Source organism: Equus caballus, chromosome 8 (assembly GCF_041296265.1).
Source record: "Equus caballus isolate H_3958 breed thoroughbred chromosome 8, TB-T2T, whole genome shotgun sequence".
NCBI classification, from domain to species: domain Eukaryota; kingdom Metazoa; phylum Chordata; class Mammalia; order Perissodactyla; family Equidae; genus Equus; species Equus caballus.
Window position 1 is genome coordinate 23,582,039 of NC_091691.1, and position 12,257 is coordinate 23,594,295.

At 50.9% G+C, this 12,257-nt stretch overlaps 1 protein-coding gene across 5 annotated transcripts in view; it reads left to right on the forward strand.

The window, feature by feature from the left end:
• HVCN1 (hydrogen voltage gated channel 1) overlaps positions 1–12,257 on the forward strand; it is a 35,016-nt gene that overhangs the window by 18,037 nt on the left and 4,722 nt on the right. For all 5 annotated transcript variants that reach the window (XM_070220179.1, XM_023647162.2, XM_023647163.2 and 2 more), the window contains 2 exons: positions 4,939–5,217; positions 9,859–9,963. In XM_070220179.1, the coding sequence (XP_070076280.1) occupies positions 4,939–5,217; positions 9,859–9,963 (384 nt within the window). The remainder of the gene's footprint in view (positions 1–4,938; positions 5,218–9,858; positions 9,964–12,257) is intronic.

Sequence of the window (12,257 nt, forward strand, 5' to 3'; positions counted from 1 at the left end):
CAAATCTTTTTGTAATTTAAAAAGATGTTTTCAGATAGCATTCAAGTACTTTTTCACTCTCTCTATTTTCAGCCCTTACCCCTCCCTGAGGCACCCGCCCCCGTGAAGCTGGTGTCTCCTTCCCGTCCATTCTTTTGTGTGTTTGTCCTCCTTGGTGTTCACTCAGCTTCTTGGATCTACATGTTTATATGTTTCCATCAAATTTGAAAATTTTTTCAGGCATTATTTCTCCAAATATTTTTCTGCCCGTGTCTCTTTCTCATTTCCTTTTTGTACTCCAGGTACACGTATGTTAGAGCATTTGATATTGTCCCTGAGGCTCTGTTCTTCCCCACTTCCCCGCCAGTGTTTCTTCTTGCCATGCTTCCACTTGATGTTTTCTATTGCTCTGTCTTTAAGTTCACTGATCTTTCCGTCTGCGGTATCTAATCAGCAGTTGAGTGCAAGTGATTTTTTGTTTCATACGTGTATTTTTCAGTCCTAGAGTATCCATTTGGATCTTTTTTATACTTGCCATTTCTCTATTGAGATTTTCTACTTGTTCCTTCATTAAGTTCATGTTTTGCTTGAAATCCTTGAACATATTTATAATAGCTATTTTCAAGTCTTTCTTGGCCAATTCCATTATCTCTGTCTATTTTGAACTAATAAGCTAATTTTTCTACTGGTTATGGGCCAAATTTTTCTGCTTCTTTATCGTCTAGTAATTTTTTATTGTGTGGTGGACATTACTAAGGCTACGTTGTTGAGTGTATTTTGTTGCCCTCCCGATAGAATTTGAGTTTTGTTCCAACAGGCAGTTAATTTATTTGGGGATCAGCTTGATCTCTTTAAGGCTTATTTTTCAGTTTATTTGGGATTAGGTTTATGTATAAGGCATGGCTTTTCTGGAATTTCTACTAAATGCTCAGGATATTCAATGAGATGTCTCTACTCTGGCCGTTTGGAACTCACACATCTCCTAACCTGGCCCTGTGTCATCTCTGCTGGTTGTTCAGCTGTTTAAAATTCAACCAAAGTCATATTTTTGGAGCTCTTTCTCTGCACAGCTTCCTTTTCTCTGGTATTTTGCCATGCAAATTCCTGAGGGAGGGAGGGAGGCCCAGGAGCCCTGAACTATAATCTTTGCCTCCATAGTCCAAAAAGTTCCCCCATGCAGAAAGCCAGGGTGATCATCAGGCTCATCTCACTTGTTTCTCTTCTCTTAAGGATCACAGTAAATTTCATATATTTGATCCAGTTTTATGGTAGTTTATAGCAAGAGGGTGAAGCTGGTACCAGTTACTATACTCTGTCATGGCCAGAAGCAGAAATCTCAATCTTTCGTGTGTTTACACTCACATTTTTATTCATTCCAAAAACAGTATATAGTAATATTTTGCCTGTATTTCTAAAATTTTACTTAAGTGGTATTATATTCAGATTCTTCTATATCTTCCTTTTTTTTTTTTTTAAGATTTTATTTTTCTTTTTTCACCCAAAGCCCTTGGGTACATAGTTGTGTATTTTTAGTTGTGGATCTTTCTAGTTGTGGCATGTGGGATGCTGCCTCAGCATGGCTTTTTTTTTTTTTGAGGAAGATTAGCCCTGAACTAACTACTGCCAGTCCTCCCCTTTTTGCTGAGGAAGCCTGGCCCTGAGCTAACATCCATGCCCATCTTCCTCTCCTTTATATGTGGGATGCCTACCACAGCATGGCTTGCCAAGCGGTGCCATATCAGCACCCGAGATCCGAACTGGCGAACCCCGGGCTGCCGCCAAGAAGCGGAACGTGCGAACTTAACTGCTGTGCCACCGGGCCAGCCCCATGCCTCAGCATGGCTTGATGAGCGGTGCCATGTCCGCGCCCAGGATTCGAACCGGCTAAACCCTGGGCCACCGAAGCAGAGCACGCGAACTGAACCACTCGGTCACAGGGCGGCCCCTATATCTTCCTTTTATACTCAATATATTTTTTAAGATCTACCCACATGGCTGTATTCATTCAGTCACTTAAATATTTGAGTGTTTTTGAGTTTCTATTAAGTGCAAGGCACTGGATATCCAGTTGCACAAGATGGAAAAAGTCCCTCATGGAGCTTAGATTCTAGTAGGGGAGGCAGATAACAAACAGATAAACATTACACACATAATGTCAGACAGGAATAAGTGCAATAAAGAAAAATGAAGGGGTTGCGGTGAGCCCAGGGGAGGGTGACCAGACAGGGCCTCAGAAGGGGTGACATGTGCACAGCAGCCTGACCTGAGTGAAGGTGTGAGCCAAGCAGATGTCTGGGGGAAGAGAATCCCAGGGAGAGGGACCAAGTGTGCTGAAAACCACTTGAGGGTTTTCGGGAAGGGCATGCTGTGGCCTCCTTTATGTTTTAGAAAGTTCTGTCTAGTTGCTGCATGCAGAATGGGTACTGGGAGGAGGCGGGGAGGCTGCCAGGCAAGAGATGGCAAGAAATGGTTGGCTTGACCCAACGGCAGTGGAGATGGAGAAGCGGTCTTCCTCGGAATGTAGTTTAAACTACACAGAGCCAGTGAATTCACCGTTGGGCAAATGTTGAGTGAGAGAGAGAAGGCTCAAGAATGACCCAAGGTTATTGGCCTGAGAAGGCAGGCAAATGAAACGCCATGAAGTGAGATGGGGAAACTTTGGGTGAGGAATGAATGATTCTGCTTCAGACGTGCTAGGGATAAGAGAGCCATTAGATAACTAAGGGTGACGTCCTGTAAACAGTTGGGCATCGTGTCTGGAGTTCAGGTGAGAGATGGGGAGTGGAGATAGTGTTTGAGCATCTTCAGCGTAGAGATGGATAGCTATCCATGGCTTGGCGTGGAGAAGAGAGGTGGTCATAGGCTCGAGGCTGGGAGTGCCAATGCTTAAAAGGAAGGTCTTCCTCTTAAGGGATCCAGCCAAAGAGACTGGTGAGAAGCAGCCACTGAGGGAGGAGGAAAACCAGGAGCGTGTGGAATCTCAGAAGCCAATGAAGGAGGTGTGTGAATAAAGGAGTGATCCACTGTGCCCAGTGCTGCCACGCAGGAACATGTGGATGTCATCGGTGATACACAGAGATTAGTTCATTCGTTTTACCTGCTGCCTAGTATTCCATCACATGAATAGAGAAGATGCGTTCCTCTGTCTCCCACCACTGAGGTGAACATTCTTGAACATCTCACTGATTTAAGCAGATGTGGGCGAGCTCCTTTTTGGAGCCTCTCTCGGGATGGAATCACTAGATGATTAAGAAAAATACGCACAACTTCAACTTGACAAAACAATGCCGGATGGCTTCCAAAAGTGGTGGTGGCGGTGTCCGTGCCTGTCTTCAGTGTCGGAGAGACCCCACTGCTTCACACCTTTACCAACACCTGCTGTCATACACCTGAACATTCGTGCCAGTCTGAGCAGTGGAAAGGTGTACGATTGTTACTTCAATTCCCGTTTTCCTGAGCACTAGTGAAGCTGAGCGTCTTGGCCATTTGCGTTTCCTCTGACATGACCTGTCTGTTAATATCCGTCACCTAGCTTGCCTTGGAGTTGTCTCTTCTTTTTTGTAACATGTCTTTATATATTCTGGACACTAAATCTTTGTCTATTAAGTCCATCGCAAATATTTACTCCCAATCTGTGGTGTGTCTTAACTTTGTAGGGCTGTGTTTTGTGTGTGTGTCTGTGTGTGTAAAATATAAAAGCTTTTAGTTTTGATGAGTCAAATCTATCCATTTCTTTTGTATTTTGTGTCTTATTAAGCAACCTTTCCCTAGCCTAAGGTCATGAAGATACTGGTTTGTGTTTTGTTCTAAGACTTTAAAGGTTTTTTACATTTATATGTGTTTATGTTAACGTCAGTGCATCTGAAATTTATTCTGCGTGTGGTATGAGGTGGGGTCTGTTTTTTCCTTTGGGACAGCCAGCTGCCCTAACCTCTAGCCTTTTCCCACTGATCTGACCTCCATCATCACCTGCAGGTTCCCACAGGGACCCGGGTCTGTTTGGGGCTCTCCGTTCCTGTTCCACTGATCACATCACCTATTCTTATATGCATACGCGAAAGCTTTCATTATTGAACTTCATAAAAAATTTGATATCTGACAGGGTAAGTTCGTCAAAGGGGGAGGATTACTTGCTCTTTGCTTTGAAGTGATGTCTCTTTTTTTTTTAGAGAGAGAGATTTTTTTTCCCCTTTTTCTCTCCAAAGCCCCCCAGTACATAGTTGTATATTCTTAGTTGTGGGTCCTTCTAGTTGTGGCATGTGGGATGCTGCCTCAGCATGGCTCGATGAGCAGTGCCGTGTCTGCGCCTAGGATCTGAACCAGTGAAACCCTGAGCTGCCCAAGCAGAGCGTGAACTTAACCACTCGGCCACGGGGCCGGCCCCTGAAGTCATGTGTCTTTAAAGAACCGTCCACAGTGTGTTTGAACAGCACTGGCTGAGCTTAGGAAAAGTCCACTTGCCGCTCACCTGTCAAGGGCTGGTCTGTGGTGGGAGGGAGGCCTTCACTTTTCTGTGAAACTCTGGGTACTTTTACTTTTGGCTTCCCCTCCCCGCCGCCCTGCCAACTCTCACCTCCGCTTTGTCAGGTTGTGATGTCTCTGAACCGCGGGGCTGCTCTTCCGGGAGTTGCACGTGGGCCTGCGGTGGGTGTTTTGCGACCGGGCTGCTGCGCCAATTCCGTTGGTTACTGCCAACCAGACCCCGGCGACAGGCCTGATGGGTCTGGGGTTTCCTGTTGCCTCACCGGCAGTGAGACCTTGGCTTCCCAAAATAAAAGCACAAGAAACCACCGTGACCTCACGGTCGCTGCGTTCACACGGTGCTCTGTCCTTACCCTGTGGCCCGGCCCAGCCAGGGCCCTGGTCCCCCCACCAGGGTGACGTGGGGTCCGAGTGGCTGGACAGGCTCTGAGGCCACCCTACCTGAGCGCATGCTCACTCTCTGTCCCCTCCCTTCAGACAGTCACCCGCAGGCCCAAGGTGGCTCCCGCTGAGAGGATGAGCAAGTTCTTGAGACACTTCACCGTCGTTGGGGACGACTACCACACCTGGAACATCAACTACAAGAAGTGGGAGAATGAGGAGGAGGAGGAGGAGGAGGAGCAGGCGCCCCCAGCCCCGGCCTCCGGCGAGGAGGGCAGAGCTGCCGAGCCGACCGCGGCCCGGGTCCCCGCGCCCAGGCCGCCCCTGGACTTTAGAACCATGTTGAGGAAGCTCTTCAGCTGCCACAGGTTCCAGGTAGGTGGGCAGAGGCCCGAGATGCCCGGGGCGGGGGAGAGGGCAGAGCTGTCAGCGAGAGTCACGAGGCCGGCTGGGGGCCCATCTGCCACTGCCTCACTCGTTGCACAGATGTCTCCCGAGCGCCGACCATGTGCCGGGCACCCCACACACCCCTGGGTACCCTGGGCAGGTCCCGTGTTGTCAGGGGTAAAATAAGCCATAATCCAAAAGTCAGTTCAAGTCCCGATGAACGGATAAATGAAACTAGCCGCACACAGCCGGGGAAAGGAAGGGAGCACCGACGCCTGCCGCAACGTCAGGGAACCCTGACAGCACGACGCTGTGTGGCAGACACCAGACACAAAGGCCACACGCTTTATGATTCCATTGATATGAAACGTCCAGAATACATAAATCCGTACAGACGGAAAGCAGACCGATGGTCACCACAAGCTGGCAGGAGGGAGGAGGGGGGTGACTGCGTAATGGATGTAGGGCTCCCATTTGGGGTGATGCACATGTTCCGGAACTACGGAGTGCTGACGGTTGCACAGCCTGTGAATGTGCTTAATGGCACTGAACTTTATGACAACTTTTAAAAAATGGTTAAAAGGGTAAATTTACATTATGTGAATTTTACCACATACACACAGAAGGTAAATTAAAGGGTAAACGGAGGCAGATAAAACATTCTTGCATTCATTCAGCAAATGCTGAGTGCCTCCCCTGAGTTGAAAAAGGCCAGGAGGGACCCCTGCCTCACAGGCATCGCCATGGGGGCCTTAGTCTCTTCTTTTGTGGAGTGATGCCAGAAACATCTGCCTGGCTTCACCCGCCGCCCACCTCCAGGTGTGGGGAGAACGTGAGAGGGAGACGCGGGCTTCGAAGGGAACGGAACTTTCCACAGCGTTCAGTGTCTGTCCCAACATGTTCCAATTCTTTTTTTTTTTTTCTTTTTCTTGAGGAAGATTAGCCTGAGCTAACTACTGCCAGTCCTCCTCTTTTTTGCTGAGGAAGCCTGGCCCTGAGCTAACATCATGCCCATCTTCCTCTACTTTATATGTGGGACGCCTACCACAGCATGGCGTGCCAAGCAGTGCCATGTCCGCACCTAGGATCCAAACTGGCGAACCCCCGGCCGCCGAGAAGCGAACGTGCGAACTTAACCGCTGTGCCACCAGGCCGGCTCCCCAACATGTTCCAATTCTGAAGGACAGATGTAGGCTGAGTCTGCCAGCCCCTCTGAACCCCACGGCCCAGCCCTGAGGGGGACAAGCAGGGGTCAGAAAGCACGAGCCAAGCCTCAGGGGAAAGCAGGAGGCCCAGGGACAGGAGGGAAGCCCGCAGCCCCTGGTCAGCCCAGTTCCCAAACGGAGCCATTTCGGGGCCCCTGCTGCAGGCGTCCTCCTGGACCAGAATAAGCCAGCCCCTGCTAGAGCCGATTTCCCTTCTGGAAGCAGAGAGAAACAGCCCTTGCCTCTCCCATCGCTGACTTTGTTCCAGGGTAAAATAGAAAAAAATTATTTTGGTCTTTTTTTCACTCTCATGTGGCTTAGGGAAACAACACAGGCCGAACGACCCCGCACTCCTGCGCTCAGCGCTGTCCTCTGCGGCTGTGACAGGAACGGAAACCTGGTATTAAGTCGTTGGGGTTGAAATCCCAAACCCTCAATTTCAGGAGCAGGAGAAGGAGCAGCTTCCTTCCAGCTGCAGGGGGCGGCCCCCTCTCCTGCCTGGGCCCCCCAGGCCACGTGGCTTGGGGCTGGCGCCCTGAGCGGGGACCCCCCAGAGACTCTCATACTGAAAGAAGACTGTCGTGACAGAGGTAGAGATGTTTATTCACTCACTCAGCAATCAGTTCTTAGCACCTACTGTGTGCAGGGAGTGTAGTTGGGAGTGTGGCGGACACGTCTCCGCTCTCAGTCACGGAGGAGCGGTGCTCTGCGGAGAGGCAGGCTTTCCAGAAATCGCCCAGCTGGATGCTGGTTACAAGTGGAGAGAGGCCCTCTGCGGGGAAACAGAGGGGGCCTGAGACCCCTGGGGCCGGGGAGGCGTGATGGAGGACTGGGAGACGGCGGAGCGCACGCTTCCCCTGAGCCCCGAAGCCTGGGCAGGAGGGAGCATTCCAGGCAGAGGGGCATGTTTGCCATGGGCTCAGGGTGGGAGAGGGTCTGTAGCGTTCCGGGAATTGAGGAGGGTCAGCATGGCTCGTGTGTAGCAAGAGGGGTCTCTTGGCAAGAAAGGAGGCGCTAGAAGGTCATCTCTGGGCAGTGGGAGGTCACGGAAGGTTCTGAGTGTTGGGTGGGAGGGGGATGCGACCACATTTGTAGGAGGGCTCAGAGGGGAAGCAAGGAGGCCACCTCAGAGCAGGGGGTGTGGGTTCAGGGGTTTGGTCTCTGCTGGCAGAATCAGCATACAAGAAGATTCTGGAATCTCTTTCCTGGGTGCCATCTCCACCCATTCCCATGGTTTGAGGCAGCCAAGGTGACATAATATATGGCTAACTGCTGTCACTTCTCACACGGGATGGCACAACCAAGGGAGAGCATGTGGGCTGTGTCAGGCCTCTGTGGAACTGCGGACGGCCGGGGTAGCTGAGCCAGGGGAGGACAGGCCTGAAGGTCGAGGAGCTCCACCTCTATCACCTGCTCGCTGTGGCCAGGCCCTGGCCAAGGCCCTTTACACAGTCTCTCACAGAATGCTCTCGCTGTCACTCTGGGGTGGAGAACGTGGCCACCCCTGTTTTAGCACTAAGGCCGAGGCTCAGCAGGAGCGAGAGGAGCGTCCAGGGTCCAAGCACACGGCGGAGCCAGGAGCCGGCCCAGGACTGGCGGGCCCCCACCATGCCTGGCCCTCTGCCACCAGGCCCGGCCGTCTTTGCCAGGCGAGGATTTGGAATTAACCAGCTTTGCTGCAGATTCTCAGCATTCTTCTTTGTGACATGACTCTCCTCAGAAATAGTGCGGCCTTGTGAACGGGCAGCTTCAGGGCCTGAGGATTCCTTCAGAGAGGCCAGGGTTGGGCTGAGGCCTTGCAGTTCTGTCTGTCTCTTTTTAACTGAGGTAAGATTCACGTAACTTAGCGAATCATTTTAAAGTGAACGATTCAGTGGCATGCACTTAGCGCCTTCACAATGTTGTGCAGACATCAGCGCTGTCTAGTTCCATAATGTCTGCATCCCCCCAAAGGAGACCCAGCAGCCGTCAGACAATAGCCCCCCAGCCCCCCAGCCCCCGACCACCACTGATCAGCTTTGTCTCTAGATTTGCCTGTTCTGGACGTTTCACATACATGGAATCATGGCCTTGTGTGTCTGGCTTCTCTCACTGAGCATGACATTTTCTAGGTTCATCCACGTTGTAGCAGGTGTCAGTGCTCCATTCCTTTTTATGGCTAATACTCAGTCTGTTTTTATATCTCTGTGCCTTGGTTTTAGACCAGATGGGTGCTCAGATCCCTTTAGCTCTAAAATAAAACCAAGGGTGAAGAAAGAAAAGGAAAAAAGCCCACCAGAGGCTTGACTCTTGATTAAGCTACTGAATTTGGACATGTGTGAAAACTTCATTACAAAGCAATTTGCTGTGCAATTCTCACAATAAACCGTGTCATCGAATACTGTAACTACTGAAATGATTAGCAACAAGTTGAAATGGTCAAAAGGTTCAACAGTCCGTTCTTACACAGGCCTGAACTGAATTTCGAGCTGAAGCTGCAGACACTGCCAGGATGATGGCAGAGTAACTTTCAGAGGTCAGGACCCCTCCACGGAGGGCGTGAGTGGCAAGGCCCTGGGGGAGCAACTGCTGCTCCAGAGTTTCCCAGGGAAGAGCAGGGTCGCGCAGTGTGCTTTGGGACTCCTCGCGGTGCTGCCGTTTCTACCACCACCATGTCATCCCCGTGGTCTCCCTGAACCTTGTCGCCTCCACCCCGCCATGAGTGCCCTCACGAACGTCACCACCCCCCCACCGCCATTGCTGAGACCACCCACTCGCTCCACCCTGGTCCCTCCGCCCTCCTCGGCCGGCAGGTCGTGAGATTGTCATTCCCATGGCACCTCTTCTCAGTGTCCCACCTGAGTCGGGGCAGGTATTTCACGGCTCCAGAGAGAAGCGGTTCCCAGAGCACGGTGGACATTGCCGTAACCCAACTGCCTGGAGAAGGGAGTCCCCGGAGCTCCTTCCACCACTCAGACCTCTGAGCCTGGATGTTTTCATTACTTATTGAGCCTCTGTGCTGGGTGTACTCTGGCAAGAGGAATCCCCAGATCTAAAAAAATAAAAGCTTGTAGAATCTTTTTTATTATTTTTTGCCACCTAGGGATTAGCAGTTTGGTTTGAGAAATGCTGGGAAACAGTGAACAAGTTAAAAAAAAAAAGACGAGTGGTGACCGAGGGTCAGTCAATGGGCTGTACAGAGCAGCTCTGGGGGGACAGGCACCGCCTGGGGGCCAACAGGCCCGGAAGGCGGCAGGAAGGGGGGCTTCTGTGAGACGATGGCCCCCAGTGGGCTCCCCTGTGGGGCTGGGGCAGCTGGAAGTGGGCTCCCATCCTTGGCCCCTTTCCCCAGTGGTTTCACCCACGTGTTTCCAACCCAGCCCTGAGAGACAGCAGGAGGGCCTGTGTCGGTCTCACAGTTTCGGCTCCTTCCCTTGCTCCGCAGGTCATCATCATTTGCCTGGTCATTCTGGACGCTCTCCTGGTGCTGGCCGAGCTCATTCTGGACCTGAAGATCATCGAGGCCGACAAGAATAACTATGTCCCGAGGGTAGGTGCCGGCCCCCTCTGGGATTTTCACTAATACGGTCGCCTCTGTTATCTGCACTGGGGCGGGCAGAGGGGCAGACAGCACCTGCTTTGGAGTGGCGAGGCCTCGTTAGAGAGCAGTTTGATGGGTGCTTTTAGCTGACGAGCAGAGACAACGTCTTCCTTTCCGAATTACAGACGAGCATTCACTACAAGCAGAAACACCTTCTCGTTTCACTTGACGGCTTGAATCTTTAGCTGTGCTGGACCGCTGAGCTGCAGCAGGTCAGGATCCCGGAGGGGGCGTCTGACCGGGAGAATACTTTCCCGTCCCCTGGAGGCAGATGAGCTTCTGCTCCGCTAATGTGCCGACGTGGTTCCTATGCTGGAGCCATCTGGGCGAGGCGCCCACTGTTTCTCCTCCAGTTCAGATACTGCCTGAGCCCATCCCGGACACTGGCCCAAGGCACCAAAAATGCACACGTGTGGCCCCTGTCATCGATAACGTGGGAGGAGGCCAGGGGCTTAAAGGCATCTCCCCGTGCCCTTTAAAAGAAATTCAATTGATAATGCAAAACTGTCAAGTGGTGAGAGGGCAGGAAGAAAATACTAACCCTCCTCCCTCCTCTTGGCCCCTTCCCCAAAGCAGCCCGTACATTTTCTCCTGCGGCCAGCCCGAGGCCTTGCAGAGATGGAGGATTAGCTTTCCTCTCCCTCGATTTTTTAATAGAATCAGTAACACACCTGCTACACTCACTGTCTTGTGCCTTTCTTTTTCCTCAACTTTTTATGAAAAATGGCAAATATACATTTCACTGTATTTGCTTTATCTCTCTATATATACCCACAAAAATGGATATATTTTTGAACTTTTGAAAGTAAGTTAGACCTCACAACACTTCACCCCTAAATACTCCAACATGCCTAAGAGTAAGGCCTTTCTCCTACAGACCCATGATAGCATTGTCACACTAAAATATCAATGATTCCAGTATCTAATAACCAGTTTGTATTCAAATTTCCTTATTCATCCCAAGAATGTCTTTTCTAGTGTTTTTTCCAAAGTAGGACCCAGATGTCTGATACTATGTTTGGCTATATCTCCTCAGGTTCTTTTAATCTAGAAGGGTCCTCGCACCTTTTGTCCCCCATGACACTGACTTTTTGAAGAGTCCAGCCAGTCGTCTCATAGGATGTTGATGTTCTGGATTTGCCTGTTTCCTCAGAGGTCCTTTAACGTGATCCTTTATTCCCTGTATTTCCTGTACAGGGAGGTTAAGTCCAGAGGCTCGATGAGCAAGAGTTCTTCACTGGGGGCTGTCTTCCTCAGGCGGCCGCACATCGCCCGGGCCCGCTGTCAGTAACACTCTGTAGGATCCCTCGATTAAGGTGGCACGTGCTGGGCAGCTCCTCTGGCCAGGGCACTGCTCCCTCTGCAGTTATGTGGTCTGCTCAGGGATGCTTAGGACCAGCCGAAGCCCTCTTCCTGGTCAGCGTCCTCTGACGCAGTGCCTGAGCCAGCGAGCACACAGGAGGACGCAACTGGGGACTTCTGATTCTGTCTCCCCCTGCATCTGGTAGTTGGCCTGCTTTTATAAAGAGCTTTCCCTTTTCTCCCATGTCTGTGTGTGTATCATGATGGACTCACGGATTTTTTTGTATTCAGTGTATTACATAGTCATTCTTTTCAACATTCAAATTGTCCCAAATTCGGTCGCTATGAGACTCTTCAAGCTGACTGCTGTGTCCTCTGACATGACTCTACAGTCTTTGACCGTTTCTTCCCTTTCCAGCCCAAGGTGGTGTCGCAGCTCACTTCGTACTTAACTTGCCCCAGAATGGAAATGGTAACCTTAGTGAAGACTAGTGTTAATAAATCAAGACCTGGGAACTCTCCACTTACCCTGGCGATCATTCTGGTCCGTACACATAGGTCAGCCTTGGTCTTTGTAACAGCGGCACAGTGCTCCGACTGGAGGTGCCATAATGCATTTGACCAGTGTCCTGTGATGGAGATTTCTATTGTTCTACAGACAGTGTAGAGAATCCTTTGTTCTGCCAATGATGCTGCAGTAAATATCCCACCAACACGCACATGCGAGCTCGGCTGCAGGATGAATTCCTAGCAGTGGAAGTGCTGGGCCAAGGGGCATGGTGGATGGCCTCAATTCTGCCATTGCCCAGTTGCCCTTCAAAGAGAGCAGAGCCTTTGTGGTGCCCCGAAAACAGCGCCCAGTGCCGGCAGGAGTTCGGGACGGGTCAAAGGGGTGAATTCTCTCTCTGGTGAGCAGGCAGGTGCACTCTGCCCCAGCCTGT